Source organism: Chiloscyllium plagiosum, unplaced genomic scaffold (assembly GCF_037043375.1).
Source record: "Chiloscyllium plagiosum isolate Xiang-an unplaced genomic scaffold, Cpla_swu_hap1 HiC_scaffold_16, whole genome shotgun sequence".
Lineage (NCBI taxonomy): Eukaryota > Metazoa > Chordata > Chondrichthyes > Orectolobiformes > Hemiscylliidae > Chiloscyllium > Chiloscyllium plagiosum.
The window spans coordinates 39,841,587-39,859,538 of record NW_028270154.1 but is presented as its reverse complement, the minus strand read 5'-3'; the positions used below and the strand labels follow the sequence as shown (position 1 = coordinate 39,859,538).

The 17,952-nt window shown below is 40.3% G+C and overlaps 1 protein-coding gene across 4 annotated transcripts in view; it reads right to left on the bottom strand.

The window, feature by feature from the left end:
* Positions 1 to 8,311: 8,311 nt before the first annotated feature.
* LOC122556615 (CCR4-NOT transcription complex subunit 7) overlaps positions 8,312 to 17,952 on the bottom strand; it is a 28,068-nt gene continuing 18,427 nt past the window's right edge. For 2 of the 4 annotated variants that reach the window (XM_087995311.1, XM_087995308.1), the window contains exons 7-8: positions 10,850 to 10,993; positions 8,312 to 10,724 (exon numbers count right to left, since the gene is read on the bottom strand). In XM_087995311.1, coding sequence (XP_087851437.1) covers positions 10,719 to 10,724; positions 10,850 to 10,993 — 150 coding nt within the window. In that variant the 3' untranslated portion in view covers positions 8,312 to 10,718. Of the gene's footprint in view, positions 10,725 to 10,849; positions 10,994 to 17,952 lie in introns of those variants that run through there. The other 2 variants (XM_087995310.1, XM_087995309.1) reach the window with 2 other exon arrangements.

The following is a 17,952-nucleotide window of genomic DNA, read 5'->3' as shown; positions in this document are numbered from 1 at the left end:
AGATATCTTAAATTAATCTAGTCACATTTAAAGAATATCCCTCTAAACCATTCCCATTCATATATCCATGCAGATGCCTTTTAAATGTTGGAATTTTACCAGCCTCTGCCACTTCCTTGGTAGCTTATTCCATAGTTCACACCACTCTCAGCGTGAAAAAATTGCCCTTAGGTCCCTTTTAAATCTTTCCCCTTTCACCTTCAATCTATGTCCTCTAGTTTTGGTTTTCCTGCCCTGGGAAAGAGACCTTTGTTTTACACCCTATCCATGCGCCTCATGATTTTATAAACTTCTATAAGGTCACCCCTCAGCCTCTGATGCTCCAGGGCAAATGGTCCCAGCCTATTCAGCCTTTCCCCATACCTCATAACACTCCAACTCCAGCAACATCTTTGTAAATCTTTTCTGAACCCTTTCATGTTTAACAATATCTTTCTTGCAACATTTTACCTGAACACATTTCACTACTCACCTTTGTTTTGCATTTTGGATATGAACTTCACCTTTCCAGCTTCTCATTTTACCTATTCCCTTCATAGTTCAAAGGTGTGTATATTTTACTTCTTCTGATAACACTGTCAGTTCCTTTGTTTACTTTTTAATCACTTGATCTTTTACTTGTTTAAGTCCATCAGCTTTGTAGATCCCTTACCTCACTTCTAGGTGATTTGAAATGCTCTTTCACTGATCGTTGCAGTCTTCTTTGTTCTTGCTGTTTCTGTTTCAAAGTACCTTCAAAAGTCTTTTCATGTAATATTTTTAATTTTAGTTCAGCAACTAACACTCCTATGTTGCAAAAAGCAGCTCTGCTTACTCCATTTTTTTAATGAGTAATAACGTGAATTTTCCTTCAATATATCCAGCTCTCATGTGCACAGAATTCTGAAGAGGTATAAAATGTTCAGCGCACAATCTTTCTTCATAAATTGAATCAAACAGAATCTTTTCACAAGAGGTCACTAGACTTCCAATTCTAAAGTTAAAGCTGACATTAACTCAAACTCTGATGGAGAATTTGGTATTATCCAGACATCCAAAATCAAAATAATGAAGCAAGTGTGAGAATGAAATCATGATGGCAGTAAAAACAACAAACATTAATAAAGTTACATTTTGTGACATTTTTAAGTGCAGCAAGAAATACTCCCTTTAGTTGTAGATGTAGTTTCTAGTCATATAATTAGCAATTTTTGAGTTGTCTCACTGAAAAGATTGGAATCACTGTTATAAGGCAATCTGCTCATTCCAGATATTTGTATTGTAACGCTTCTTTGAACTGCTTCCGATACATTAACATCCTTCCAAAGGTACAATGACCAGTACTGTACACAATACTCCAAATGTGGCCCTGGATAGCTGAAGCACAATCTCCCTATTCTTGCATTCAATTCCCTTTGCAATAAAACATAACATTCTATTAACTTTTCTGATTATTTGTTGTACCTACATCCCAACTTTCTTGCACTAGGACACCAAGACCTCTCTGCATCTCAGAGCACTGCAACATCTCACATTAGATTGTATGTTTTTTTATTCTGTCAAAATGGATAATTTCACACTTTAGCTATTTGCCTCCAGCACTAACTCATACACAACCAATATAGCTTTTTATAACCCTACAAACCTTCCCCAACTGCATTTATTTCTTGTGCTCTAGCTCCCAACTGCATAAGTAATGTCCAGTGTTCCCCGATCACTTAATTTGTCCCTCTATTTTCAAACAAGACGGAAAGAATGTCTGCACGTCCATTTCCTTAAATTGTGTAAAGGCTTGTACAAACATCCCTAAAATATTTTAATATAAATATTTCTTTATTGGAAATTAGATTATGACTAAGAATCTTCCCATTAGAGCCTAAATTAGCATCTAGTACCTTTCCCAATTTACTCGCCAATTCAATGAAATTGGCTTTTGAAATTTCACTTAAGTTCACTGGGGACAACACTGCCACCTGCAGGTAGTCCTTTACAATTTCCTGCACCATATCTTATTTGTTATAAAGAACCTAGTGTTCCTTTAATCCCTTATCACTTACTAATGCTACACCCAATCATCATTGTTTCAAAATAATCTCGCAAGAGCATTTAATCTTTTTCAGAACCCACTTGAGAAATTGTGCTCATACTTAACCTTTCGTAGCACAGTGGTAGTATCCCTACCTCTAGTTTGGAAGGCCCAGGTTCAAGTCTCACCTATTCCAGACTACCATCTCTAAACAAGTTGATTATCTGGGTGAAGCTTGCTGTGCACACACCCATGGCATCCCAAGCTCCTTGAACAAAGCAACAGTGTAATCCCAGCTCAGACTAATTTGCTTTTAAAAAGTACAACTATTCATACATAGTCATAGAGTTGTACAGCATGGAAACAAACCCTTCATACAGTTCTTGATTTAAATCATTTCCCATTTTGGTCCACCATCCAAAATAGAAAAAAAGAAAAAGAAAAATGTGATCTTTACAGAGAAACTGAGAGAAGTTGAGGGGAATTATCAGTGCAGGCGGGGAATTGGAGGAGGATTATCACTGGGATAGTGGGAATAGAGGGGACTGGAGAAGGAGGAAATGGATGGCATTAGCCCATGTGGAGCAGAGTAATCAAACAAGGAGGTGAAATGGAGGGATATTATCATAGCACAACATTGGAACACCACCAGAAGAGTGGGATATGTAGTCGGAAAAGAAGGTGATTGTCTTGGGGAGGGAATGGAACAGGGAATGGAGGGGAACGTGGGAGGATTTTCATAGGGAAGAGAATGAAGGTGAATTATCACATTGAGACTTTCACAGGGAAGGAAAATATTAGATGGAGATGGAATGGACAGGTATTATCACAGTGAGAGAGGTAATTGAAGTGCATTATCAGTGGGATAGGGAAATTGTAGAAGTATTATAGAGTCATGGAGATGTACAGCACGGAAACAGACCCTTCAGTCCAACTGGTCCATGCCGACCAGATATCCCAACTTAATCTAGTCCCATTTGCCAGCACTTGGCCCATATCCCTCTAAACCCTTTCTATTCATGTACCCATCCAGATGCCTTTTAAATGTTGTAATTGTACCAGCCTCCACCACTTCTTCTGGCAATTCATTCCATCCAAGAATTTTCCAGATTGGGGTGCGGGGATGGGCCGTGATGGAGGTAGATTATCCCAGTAGGAGGAGAATTGGAGATGTATTGTTACAGGTGAGGGTGGATTTAAAGGAATTCTCACTGGAGGGTGAAATGGATGGGGGGTTTTCCCAGGGAGAAAATTGGGAGGGAATTATCACAGGGGATGGAGGGATATTAACACGAGGAGTAGAATTAGAGGTGTATTACCGCAGAAGAGGTAAAGAGAGGGGCTATCACAGTGGAGAATGCAGGGAGATTAACAAAGGGAGAAATTGGAAGGGGATTATCACAGGATGAGGGGGTAATGATGCAATTTTTTCCTTGTTCCACAAGTTTTTCGCTGTGGGTTTTGTTTCCCTGGTGTTGCTGGTTATCATTTCTTTCTCGTTAATGAAAGAAAGTAAAACTGAAGTGTGGCCTCGAGATCTTTTAACAAGTTCTCACACCTCGTGTCATCCTCAAATGCACAGACGCAGAAATTGCCACCCGGCGGTCCACCGGAAATGACGCAGATGCCAATCATCGTTTCTCCATTGAATTAATAGATGGCTTTCTGAAGACGTCACAAGACCGCGCCTCCAGCCGCCATTGAACTGTAGATGTTGCCTTTACATTCCGAAGATCACCCCAGGACTTCAAAACAAGAATAAAAGATGCGTTGTACGCAGTTTGATTTTGTTCTATGTTGCTTTTTTGAAGATACTTCTACATGATATGCGGGAAAGTGGAACTAAGCTCGACTGCTCTTTCCAAAGACCCAATACTGGATTGATTCGCCGAAAGGGCGAGTTCTGTACACCTGGTGTTTAATTATTTAGATATTTGTATCTGTAAAATACGACAGTCTGAACATTTCTGATGTCAGATCTAACAGAAAAGTACTAAACAGACACCAAGAATAACTTGTTTATTCAGTTCAGGTTAATTTATGAAAGATTTTGAATTTGCTTTTCGTGAACACTTTTGATACTGAATTTGGCATTTCAGCATTGGTTGGTAGACGAAATATTTTTTAAAACTTGCATTTATTCAGCGCCTTTTTCGACTTGAGGTGGCTTAAAACGTTTTACGACGTAACGAAAACTTACTCTAATCAGTATTGTAATGTAGGAAGATTCCCTCAATGTCGATTAGCTGCCATCATCTTTTCAAAGGAAAGAAACTACTTATTTTTCTAACAACATTTAACTTTAGTATTGATATATAATATCCGAAATCCTCCTTTCGATGTGATGTAACCTCCAATTCATCTTTTCACTTTTTATTGTGAATTTTGTGCTTCGGAGAATCAAAAATTACGGAAACATGTTTTTGAATTGCTATCGACTCCGCAAAACCAAAAACTACGCGATATTTCTCAGAAATATATATTTCGGATGAAAGCATTTTCAACACTTTTTAACATCACCAGTATTGCTACGAAGAGCAAATTGCCATGTTTGTAAAAACAAACTTTTTTGTGTGTTCCTTTCGCAACACTTAGTGAGCCACATAAATGTAGAGCTAAATATCACATTTTTGTAAGAATGATTTCGTGCGAGATTCCAGCATCACCTCAACAAAATCGATCTTTTCTACACATTTCCGGGTTTCGTTGCACTATCCGAAAACACGTCCGGAGTTATTGAGCGGGAGTATATAGCTTTGTCGTGGTTTTCAAAAATTCTCCAATCAAAATGCGGGTATAATATTTAGCAGTGAATAAAAATAAAATTAAGGAAGTACCTTTGAGCTTGTATTTTCATTTGTTTTGCATACTTTGATTAGTGACACTGCGACATTCTAAAAACGCGTTAAGCAGTGAATCGGGCAAATGTATTCTCAGTGAAATTTATGTGTCAATTAAAAATTAAATATAGAGAATGAATGATTATTCAGAAAACTAATTTCGTGGGATTATATCAGTTCATTGCAATCTTGCGTTCCTTTCCTTGTCTCCCTATTTGCTGTGGCGGATGTACTCACTTCTAACTATTGAGTTTTCTGTTCATATCGGGTCTGTGATTCGGCTCCTCACTTTTGGCCCAGTGGCTCCATGACGTCGTCGAGGTTGGCGACGCAAAGTCTGCGATTCAAAATCCCAGTGAATTTGTATCCACATCACCGCAAAACAATACAACATCTGGAGCTTGCACATGAAATTTCAAGGTGATTTTCAGCGGTGATTTAGCACTTCTTAATTTTACTTCAAAGACTTTAAATTCACGCAACAGCGGAAAAAAACTAATTTTCCATACTTTACATGTGCCGATTTTAAACATTTTCTGTAAAAGGCACCAAGCAGAATGTTTCACAAATATCATACGTTACTTTATCTGCACACTATTCGAATTTTTAATTCCGTTGTAAATTTATCAGCATTTACTTTTTAGTAGAATGCAAGTTACTTAATGGGTTGTATAAATTATGATACATTAATGTTAAAAAGTTAAATGCATGGTGTCAAGCTGGTTTAGTTATTGTCAATTAAAACTAAGCGTTAACTTGTTTGTGTTTTCTTTTTCTAAGCATATTTATATAAATGATTTAGATGAGAATATACAAGGCATGGTTAGTAAGTTTGTGGATGACACTTAAATTAGTGGTATATTGTAAGGTGAAGAAGGTTATCTAAGGTTACAAAGAGGTTTTGATCAATTGAGTCAATGGGCTGAGGAGTCGCAGATTGAATTTAATTTGGATAAATGCAAGGTACTGCATTTTGATAAAACAAACAAGGGCAGGACTTAAACAATTAGAAATAGGACCTTGGATAGTGTTGTAAAACAGAGAGACCTAAAGGTTCAAGAACATAATTCTTTGAAATTTGTGTCACATGTAAATAGGGTGTTGAAGAAGGCATTTAGCACACTTGCCTTCATTGCTCAGATTTTTGAGTATAGGAGTTGGGACCACGTATTGAAGTTGTATGGGATTTTAGTGAAGTCTGTTCTGGAGTGGAGAAATTTGTAAAGAGAAACACCTATGACCACAAGTCCATCAGGAAGTGGTCAATGTGTAACATCTTCGGGACCTTATCAGAAAGGTAGAGGCTGGATACTATTGGATTGTTCTCTGAGCAGACTATCAAAGTCATTTGGCAGAATGCTTCATCACCAGAATTTTTCAACAAGCACCAAAACATTGCTTGGCTGGTGGTGAGAAGGGCTGTCAGATCCTTCATGTACACCCAGATTCTCTGTGCCATCACTGGCCTCGAAGTGGCTGCAGTGGGGTAGAGACGTCCCACATCTTCTGCTGGAATGTTCCTTTGCAACGGAAGTCTGGAGAAAGATGCAGTAGTCCCGAGCAACTCTGTGATGTAGGTTTCTCTGCTGTATGGTCGGTTCCCCGGAATGAACATTGAGACAAACATTGACTGTGCCTGAAAGAGCATCAACTTGGTGAATTATGTTCTTTGGTATGCCTGCAAGTTGTAGGTCTTCCAGAGCAAAACATTGACCTCGACCAAGTGTCACAGATTGGCACATTCCAAGGTCCAGCTTGGGACAGCTGCTGCCAAGGTACAGCGGGGAAAGACCACCGTCTAAAGCCTTTCTGCCGAAATGAAATGGGAGCATATTTAGTTATCGGACCCTCCCGATACCTTAAATATATGTAAATATAACCTTGTATAAGTAAGATGTGACTTTGGCTTGTTTGTTGGATTGAGTCAAATTCCAATGTTTGTTTGTTTCATCTTATACTACTGTACAGAACCAAACTGCTTTAGTGATTTGTACGCATATAAAAGATATTTTTAGGAATAAAGTATATTTTTGAAATTTAAAAAAAAGTGATGCCTCTTCTGGAGTACCTTGTTCAGTTCTGGTTGCCCTGTTATAGGAAGTTATTATTATGCTGGAGTGCGTTCAGAAAGGATTTACTGGTACGTAGCTAGGAATGGAGGATTTGAGTTATAAGGAGAACTCGGATAGGCTGGGACTTTTGTCACTAGAGCTTAGGAGATTGAAGGGTGACCTAACAGAGATTTATAAAATCAGGAGGGGTATAGATAAGGTGAATGGCAAATGTCTTTTCCCTAGGATGGGAGAGTTCAAATCTAGGAGGTATATTTTTAAGATGAGAGGAGAAAGATTTCAAAAAAACATCAGTAGCAACTTTTTCACTGGTTCGAGTGTGGAATAAACTTCCAGAGGAGACGGTAAATGCAGACATAGTTGCAACGTTAAAATACATTGGGATAGGTGCATGAATAAGAAATGTTTGGAGTGACATGGGCCAAGCACAGGCAGGTGGGAGTTTAGTTTGCGATTATATTCAGCATGGACTGGTTGAACTGAAAAGACTGTTTCCATGCTGTATGACTCTATCACTCCAAGTGTTATTTTTGAATTAGCAAATTTTGAAGAGGCAAAGATTGGAAGTTCTGACCTAAATTGCTGCTTGTTTTGTATCAAAGATCATGGTGAATTTCCTCGGGACTTTTCAATCTCATAGCTCTAACTTAATTACCCAGCTTGAAATACAATGTTATGGTCTTCACCTGTCACTGTAATAACAAGAGGTGTTTTTTTAAACAACCTGTTCATACCTGTTATTTCATACCTCTGGAGATGGGGGTGGGGGGGGCTTGAAACCAGACCTCCTGGTCAAGAAATAGAGATCACTGGACCACAGTGAGTAATAACAAGAGGATCCTTTCTTCCCACAGTGACTTTTATTTCGAGGGACAGTAACTCAATATTGCAACTCTACCATTTATAATTGTGTCAAATCCCTTGTCTCCCATTTCAAATGAAATAATAACTAGAATTAGTTTATGTATCAAACCATTTTATAGTAGCACTTATAAAAGTAGCAATACATTTCCAAATGTTTAAGGGACTGTTTATAACTATAGCTACTGATAACAGGAAAGTGGAAGTTTGTGAGGGAGATGGTCAGAGACTGTTTTGGTGAGTTCTTTGCCTACAGTGGACAATGAATAGTTTCCAGGCAAAAACTCATACTCTTCTCATAATAAAATGTGGCATGGGGAGTGTTATGAGGTTGGCATTTGCAGCTTCTGCTGCAGTTACTTTAGTGTTTGATTTTCCAAATGAGCATGTTGTAACAGCAGTTAATTAGGCACAGAAGTTAAGATGACATAAAAGTAATTACATTGTTCAGCCAGAAAGGTGGTTTACTTGAAGATAGTCATGATATCAAATAAGTATTTTCACGGGAAACTAAAAGCCATCTTTCTGAGAACCTGTAGTTTGACTCTTTGTATAAACTAAAGCATTTTAACCAGATCGCAGAGGAGGAAAGGTTAAAAGGACATTTAATAATAGTGTTTAAAATCATGAATGGCTTAAACGAGTAAATAAAGAGGAGACAGTTCACAATGGTAACAGGATTGATAACCAGAGAGCACAGGTTTAAGGCGATTGACAAAAGAATCTGAAGACACGAGGATAAAACTTAGACCAGTAGTTACAATTTTGAATGCGCTGAACATCCGGAAACAAAGCTACTCTACCAGCTGCTCCTACCACAGAACACAACCCTTAACCATCAAAATCCACAGAAAGTCCCTGGACAACATGATTCATTTCCCTTACCTTGGGAGCCTTCTTTCCAAGTGAGCAGACATTGAGAAATCCAACATTGACTCTAATGCAGCCTGCAGACATGTGAGGAATAGTATTCGAAATGCTTTCCCGAAGTTCAGCACCCAACTCATGGATTACAGAGCAGCCGTGGTTCCCACCCTCCTGTAATGCGTCAGAAATGTGAACCATGTACAGCAGACACTTCAAATCCCTGGATAAATATCACCAGCACTGTCTTCGCAAAATCCTGCAAATCACACATGACCAGTTGAAATGGGTGGGTCACATTGTCTGCATGCTGAACACGATACACCCAAAACAAGTACTCAAGTACCAGCTTGTTGTGAATTGAGTACAGACTTGAGAAGGGACTTCATTTGCCGAAGGAGTAGCACTCTGAAAGCTTGTGATTTCAAATAAATCCATTGGACTACATCCTTTCTGGCTTTGTCCACCCCAGTCTAACACTGGCAGTTCCATATCATGTCTAAATCTACCCAAGCAATTTAGGATTAGAAACACTAACTTTGTATTTACAAATACAACTCAACCCTGTGTCCTATCTGTTGATCTGGCTTAAGGAGGTAAGTGATGGTGTCATTGGAGATGTGAGCTGGATGGATTTTTCTTCTGCCCATGTTATTCTCTGGCAGTTGTTGTGAATATAGCATCTACCAATCATCCCAAACATGTTATTGCCCAGGTTCATTGTAGCATGGAAAGTTGGAATCTTTGGAATTGAGAACATTGCTTTGACAAATGTAGTTGTGTGTCAATCCTTTTTTCTCCTGCAAGTCCATATGCACCTATTCAGCAAGATTTGAATAGAAGAAACAAAGCTACTCTACCAGCTGCTCCTACCACACAACACAACCCTTAACCATCAAAATCCATAGAAATCCTGTTGCGCCGTTAGGCAAACTGCAAAGGATCAAGGCAGTCTGGAAGCTGGAGTTGATGTGAGCTATGACTAACCTGTCTAAGCACTTCATAATTATGGAGGTTAGAGCTACCATGTAATAGTTATTGAGGCACACTGCATGATTTTTATTTGGCACCAAGATGATGGTAGTCTTCTTGAAGCTGGTAGAGATTTCAGATTGTAGTAAGGAGGAGGTAAAAGATGTCTGTGAATATTCCCACCAGCTGGTCCACACAGGAACTAAGTCCACAGCCAGGACTCCATCCAAGTAGGTCGCTTTCTATGGGTTCACCCTTAAGAAGCCAAGCTAATGTCTGCAGCAGTGACCATGAGGCTGCTGGGTCAAGAGACATTGTTTCACTGACCTGTTCAAAGTGAGTGGAGAATGTATTGAGCTTGTCAGGTGGAATGTACTGTTGCCCGCAATTCTGTTCAACTTCACTTTGTAGTTTGTTATGTCATGTAAGCTTTGCCACAAATGATAGGTGTCCATGTGGTCAGTCTGGATCTCCACCTTAGTTTGTTATGGCCTCTTGGCCTCCCAGTTGGCTTTGCGAAAGGCATAACCGGATTTTCTGTGCAGGTCAGGGTCACCCAACCCATGGGATGCCTCAGAGCTGGACTTCAGTAGGGAGTGGATCTCGCAATTCATCCACGGTTTCTGGTTGAGCAACGTTTGGATTAACTTCTTTGGCACGCAGTCATCTGCACACTGAATAATTAAGGCTGTAACAGTAGCGTGATACTTGTTTAAATAGGCCATTGAGTTCTAGAATATGGATCATCCATCAACTCTAAGCAGTCCTGTAGATGTCCTTCAGTTTCCTCAGACTTACACGGCACTACTTTCTGCATTACATCCTCCTGCTTCAATTTCTGCTTGTAAGCCAAGCAGTGGAACACAGAATTGTGGTCTGATTTTCCAAAATGTGGATCGGTTGGAGTGGTACACGTCCTCTACGGTTATGTAGCAGTGATCAAGGATTGTCAGACCTCTGGTAGGACAGGAGATTGTTTGTGGAATTTTGGTAGCACATTCTTGAGGTTGGCCTGGTTGATGTGACCAGCTATGATGAACAAAGTTTCAGGGTATTTCGTCTCAAGACAGTTTGTAGTGTTGTATACTTCATCAAGTGTAGTCTTTATTTCTGGGGGGGGGTGGGGGGGAAAGAATGTGGACAGCTGTTAGAATAGTGGAGGTGAACTTGTGCGGCAGGTAGCATAGATAGCATTTTACTGTTAAACATTCTAGGTCCGGGGTGCAGTAACTCACCGGGGTCACCAGGTCTGAGCACCAGGAGGAGGCAGATCCCACTGCCTCATGCCTTGCCTGAGAATGTCGAGCAGTCCATTCAGTGAATTGGGAAGCCCCCAGGTTGTCAGGCACAGTCAGCTGAAGCAAGAGTGAGCCAAGTCTCTGTGAAACAGAGCACACAGCAGTCCCTCAATTCTCTTTGGGAAGTAAATCTAGCTTTAAGTTTATCCAATTTGGTCTTAATGGCTTGGATATTTGCAGGAGTATGCAGGGAAGGGTGGGCTTGAAACCTTGGAGTTTCAGATGGAGTTTCAAAGAGCAATTAAGTCATGCTGCAGCCTTACAGGAATTTAGTGAGAGTGCGCCTGTGATGAAATTTTGTTCAGTGTGTGGTTTTGGAAACCACAACTACAGATGTACATAATTGCCTTAATTCTGATGCAGTGAAGGTTCACTCGATTGATTCCTGCATTAGAGAATTGCCCTTTGAAGAAAGGCCCATTCTACTCAGTCTATATTCTGGATTAGTGGTTCTGGAAGAGCACAGCAGTTCAGGCAGCATCCAAGGAGCAACGAAATCGAAATCGGGCAAAAGCTCCCTGACCTATCACCTTCATCCCCTCCCCCACTCACCTATGGTACTCTATGCTACGTTCTCCCCACCCCCACCCCACCCTCCTCTAGCTTATCTCTCCACACTTCAGTCTCTCTGCCTTTATTCCTGATGAAGGGCTTTTGCCCGAAACATCGATTTCGTTGCTCCTTGGATGCTGCCTGAACTGCTGTGCTCTTCCAGCACCACTAATCCAGAATCTGGTTTCCAACATCTGCAGTCATTGTTTTTACCTCCTATATTCACTGGAGTTTAGACAATCTCATTGAAATCTTTGAAGGCTTCACTGAGTAGATGCTGAAAGGCTATTTCAGGATAAGGGTACAACCATTTCAAATTGAGATGAGAACTTTCTTCAGAGTGGTCCTAATCTTTGCAATGTTTTATCCCAGAGGGATGTTGATGCTCAATCCAGGTGTACATTCAGTACTGAAATCAATAGGTTTTAGGTCTGTAAGAAAATCAAGGATATCAGGTGAGAAAGAGTTGAAGTTGAGGATCAGTCAAAAATCTCTGAATGATAGAGAAGGCTCAAATAACTTACTCCTGCTCTGAGATCCTACTTATCATGCTTTTGTAACATAAACCATACAGGTGTTAGATAGACCACTCCTAGAATAGTACAGTTTTGATCCCCTTATCTGGGATATACTGGCATTGGAGTAGTCTAGAAAAGATTCACTAGATTGATCCTGCATATAGAGGAATCTTCTTAGGAGGAGTTGTTAATTAGGTTAGGCCTAAGGGGATTCACAAGCTAGATGTAGAAAGGTTATTTCCCTTTGTGAAAGAGTCTGGTATCAGAGGGTATAATCACTGAGGAAGGGGTTACCCAGTTAGGACAAAGATAGAACATAGAACAGTACAGTACTGGCCCTTCGGCCCTCGATATTGCGCCATCCTGTCATACTAATCTGAAGCCCATCCCACCTACACTATTCTATGTATATCCATTTGCCTGTCCAATGCCGACTTAAATGCACTTAAACTTGGCAAATCTACTACCGATGCAGGCAAAGCATTGGTTGGAGGAAGAGCGCCTCATCTTCCGCCTAGGAACCCTCCAACCACAAGGGATGAACTCAGATTTCTCCAGTTTCCTCATTTCCCCTCCCCCCACCTTGTCTCAGTCAAATCCCTCGAACTCAGCACCGCCTTCCTAACCTGCAATCTTCTTCCTGACCTCTCCACCTCCACCCCACTCCGGCCTATCACCCTCACCTTGACCTCCTTCCACCTATCGCATTTCCAACGCCCCGCCTCCAAGTCCCTCCTCCCTACCTTTTATCTCAGCCTGCTGGACACAACTTTCCTCATTCCTGAAGAAGGGCTTATGCCCGAAACGTTGATTCTCCTGTTCCTTTGATGCTGCCTGACCTGCTGCACTTTTCCAGCAACACATTTTCAGCTCTGATCTCCAGCATCTGCAGTCCTCACTTTCTCCTCAAAGCATTCCATACCTTACTACTCTCTGAGTAAAGAAACTACCTCTGACATCTGTCTTATACCTATCCCCCCTCACTTTAAAGTTGTGTCCCCTCATGTTTGCCGTCCCCATACTTGGAAAAAGGCTCTCCCTATCCACCCTATCTAACCCTCTGATTATCTTGTATGTCTCTATTAAATCACGTCTCAAACTTCTTCTCTCTAATGAGAACAGCCTCAAGGCCCTCAGCCTTTCCTCGTAAGACATTCCTTCCATACCAGGCAACATCCTAGTAAATCACCTCTGCACCCTTTCCAAAGCTTCCACATCCTTGTTATAATGCGGTGACCAGAACTGTACACAATACTCCAAGTGTGGCCGTACCAGAGCTTTGTACAGCTGCAGCATAACCTCCTGGTCCCGGAACTCAATCCCTCTATTAATAAAGGCCAAAACACTGTATGCCTTCTTAACAATTCTGTCAATCTGGGTGGCAACTTTCAGGGATCTGTGTACATGGACACAGATCTCTCTGCTCATCTGCACTTTGCATTCCGATTACTCCGGCCAAAGTGTATTACCTCACACTTGTCCACATTAAACTCCATTTGCCACCTCTCAGCCCAGCTCTGCATCCTCTCTATGTCTCTCTGCAACCTGTTCCATCCTTCGTCACTATCCACAACTCCACCGACCTTAGTGTCGTCCGCAAATTTACTAACCCACCCTTCTAAGCCCTCATCCAGGTCATTTACAAAAATGACAAACAGCAGTGGACCCAACACCGACCCTTGCAGTACACCGCTAGTAACTGGACACCAAGATGAACATGTTTCATCAACTACAACCCTCGGTTTTCTTTCAGCAAGCTAATTACTGATCCAAACTGCTATGTCTCCCACAATCCTATTTCTCCGCATTTTCTTCAATAGCCTACTGTGGGGAACACGTTGCTGAAATCCATATAAACCACATCAACCGGTTTACTCTCATCTACCTGTTTGGTCACTTTGCCAAAAAAGTCAATAAGATTCGTTAGGCACGACCTACCCCTCACAAAACCGTGCTGACTGTCTCTGATCAGATTATTCTTTTCTAGATGGTTATATATCCTATCTCTTATTAACCTTTTCCAACTTTACCAACAACTGAATTGAGGAAAGTAGCAAATCCTAGGAATTCTTTACTGCAGAGTGCTGTAAAGACTGCATCATGAAGTATATTCAGTGCAGAGACTGACAGATTCTTAATCAATAAAAGAATTAAGGGATCCGGGGGAAAGGCAGAAAAGCAGAGCTGCAGATCATCAGATGAGCTATGATCTCACTGAATGTGAAGCAGAACGATTAACTGAATGGTGCACATCTGCTCGTGTGACTTCTGAAGAAACTTTAAAATTAAAAATGTTGACCAATGTAAATTAACTACTATTAGTATAATTTAGTTTAATTTCTTATTTCTTCTTCAACGATAGCAGGAATTAATAGGTCATCTTATGAGGATGAGTTGGACAGGCAGAGTTTCTATCCACTGGAGCTTAAAAGGAATAACTTGATTCAACTGTATAAGTCCCTGAATGGTCTTGACATGGTGGCCCTGGAAAGGCTACTTTCTCTTGTGGGTAGTCCAGAACTAGGGGGCATTGTGTTCAAATTACGAATAACCCTTTCAGGGCAGAGATTAAAATATTTTTTTCTGAATAGTGAGAGAGTTTGGAAGTCTCCGGAGGTGGTTGGAGCAGGGTCATTGAATAATTTTTAAGACAAAGGTAGTTTGACTTTCTTGCCTGACAAGAACCTAAGATTAAGGAATGTGGAATTTAAAACACAAACCACTTACTGAAGAGCAGACCATACCTGAGGGACCAAATGATCGACTTCAGCTCTTAATTTGTTTCTGAATTTTTAGAATGTTATCAAATTATATTTCCACCATTTACAGTATCATCTGATGAAAAAACCCCAACTCAGTTTTAAAGTGTGATCTTTTCCCCTGAAATACAAGTCTTCAGAATCTAGTATTTACCAAATTATTTCTTATACGCACTAAAATATGCAAGCTGCAAAGCACCAAGACCATGATCTCTGAATTCACAGGTTAAATAAATACAATTTTACATCAAATTGCTGACTACTAACTTGTTTTCACTTTTATATAAATTCTAGCCAAAGGTGGTTCAAGAATAAAAGTACTAGCAAATGACCAATTGATATTTAGTATTGCTGCTTGACGATGCATTCAGTCGCTCATTAACTTTGAACATTCAATAAAAGAGGTTATAAAACCCATTGCTCAATGGGTTGTACAATTAACAATTGTTAACAATAAATAGATAGAAGCTATAGAAATCATATGAAGAAATAGTTATTTTACTCCAAATGAAAACTAGATTGAGCTCATTGAAAGGAATATAGCAATTTTAAAGATAGTTGTACATCATTTGCTCCAGAATAGCATTACTATTGATAACTACTGAAGGGTTTGTTGCCATGGGAGGGAGGGAAAGTCGAGAGTAGAATAACTCAGCATACAAACGAGGTAATAAACATGCACATGGCACGTCAAATAAGGAATGGAGGACCTGCAACAGAATCAGCTATGTAAACATAGCAAAGAAACAAAACACGCAAGGTACAATGAGATAGACCAATAACACACTTTAGTTACTAAAATCTGCAGAAGTAATTATTCTTTTGTATTTTATTAGTGGCAGTGAAGATCACCCTCTACCCTCCACATTTAAGTTGATTTTCTTTTTCATTCATTCATTAGTGAGATGTGAACACTGGCAAGACGGAGAATTTACTACTTATCCTACAATACCTTTGCAGAAGTGGTGTTAAGCTGGCTTCTTGAACTGGTGTAGTCCACGTGGTGTATGTCAGGTTTGTGACGTGTAATCTGCTAACCATGTTAGTGTAAAATACAAGTTATTGACGTACAATGCCATGATTGGGATCATCTTGATGAGATGGGCTGAGGAGTGGCAGATGAAATTTAATTTAGATATATGTAAGGTGCTGCATTTTGGAAAAGCAAATCAGGGCAGGACTTATACACTAACGGGTAATCCTGGGAAGCATTGCTGAAAAAGAGAGATATTGGAGTGCAAGTTTATATTTCCTTGAAAATGGAGTAGCAGGTATACAGGATAGTGCAGAAGGCATTTGCCTTTATTGGTCAGTGCAATTATTATGTGTGTTGGGAGTCATGTTGCAGCTATACAGGACATTTGTTAGGCCACTTTTTGAAATACTGTGTGCAGTTCTGGTCACCCTGCTAAAGCAAGGATGTTGTGAAACATGAAAGGGTTCAGAAAAGATTTACAAGGATGTTGGCAGGTTTAGAGAGTTTGAACTGTTGGGAGAGGCTGAATAGACCAGGGCTGTTTTCCTGGAATGTCAGAGGTTGAGGGGTGACCTTATAGAAGTTTATAAAATCATGAGGGTAATGGATAGTGAATAGACAAGATCTTTTTCCCCAGGATGGGCAAATTCAAAAATAGAGGGCATAGGTTTAATGTGAGGGGGGAAAGATTTAAAAGGGACCTAAGGAGCAACTTTTCCACGCAGAGAGTGGTGCATGTATGGAATGAGCTGCCAGAGGAAATGTTGAAAGCTGGTCCAATTACAGCATTTAAAAGACGCCTGGATGGGTACATGAAGAGGAAAGGTTTAGCGAGATATGGACGAAGTGCAGACAAGTGGGATTAGATTAATTTAGAATATCTGGTCAACATGGACAAGTTGGATTGATAGGTCTGTTTCCATGCTGTAAACTCTATGACTCTATACTAGAAACACTCATTCTCACTGCTCTCTTAACATCACAAACAAGACCAGCTACACCAGTGTAGTACAAATGATCATGTGAGAGCCACAGCAATATAGTTTTTCAAGCTTTGTTATTATAGAGTATAGAACATTACAGCGCAGTACAGGCCCTTCGGCCCTTGATGATGTGCTGACCTGTGAAACCAATCTGAAGACCATCTAACCTACGCTATTCCATTCTCATCCATATGCCTATCCAATGAGCATTTAAATGCCCTTAAAGTTGGCGAGTCGACTCCTGTTGCAGGCAGAGTGTTCCGTGCCCCTACTACTGAGTAAAGAAACTACCTGTCAACTGTCCTATATCTATCACCCCTCAATTTAAAGCTATGTCCCCTTGTGCTAGCCATCACCATTCGAGGAAAAAGGTTCTCACTGTCCAAAATATCTAACCCTCTGATTATCTTATATGTCTCAATTAAGTCACCTCTCAACCTTCTTCTCTCTAACAAAAACAGCCTCAAGTCCCTCAGCCTTTCCTCGTAAGACCTCCCCTCCATACCAGGCAACATCCTCACAAATCTCCTCTGAACCTTTTCTAAAGCTTCCACATCCTTCTTGTAATGCAGTGACCAGAACTGTACGCAATACTCCAAATGCAACTACACCAGAATTTTATACAGCTGCAGCATGGCCTCATGGTTCCAAAACTCAATCCCTCTACCAATAATGCTAACACACCAAAAGCTATCAACCAGGGTAGCAACTTTCAAGGATCTATGTATCTGGACACTGAGATCCCTCTGCTCCATCTATACTACCAAGAATCTTACCATTAGCCCAGTACTCTGCATTCCTGATTCTCGTTCCAAAGTGAATCACCTCACATTTTTCTGCATTAAACTCCATTTGCCACCTCTCAGCCCAGCTCTGTAGCTTATTTATGTCCCTCTATAACCTATAACATCCTTAGTCACTATCCACAACTCTACTGACCTTAGTGTCATCCGCAAATTTACTAATCCATCCTTCTACATCCTCATTAAGGTCATTTATAAAAATTACAAACAACAGTGGACCCGAAACAGATCCTTGCAGATCTTCTTCGCTAGCCAATTTCTGATCCAAATTGCTAAATCACCCTCAATCCCATGCCTCTATTTTGCGCAATAAACTGTAATAACGTGCATTTACAGTAATGGATTTTCAAAATTGAAACTGAAGATAAGGAAGGATCACCAGTGAACTTGAACTGAAGATATTCTAAATATCAAAGGATATATAAAGTATCTTCCAAATATCCAAGTGT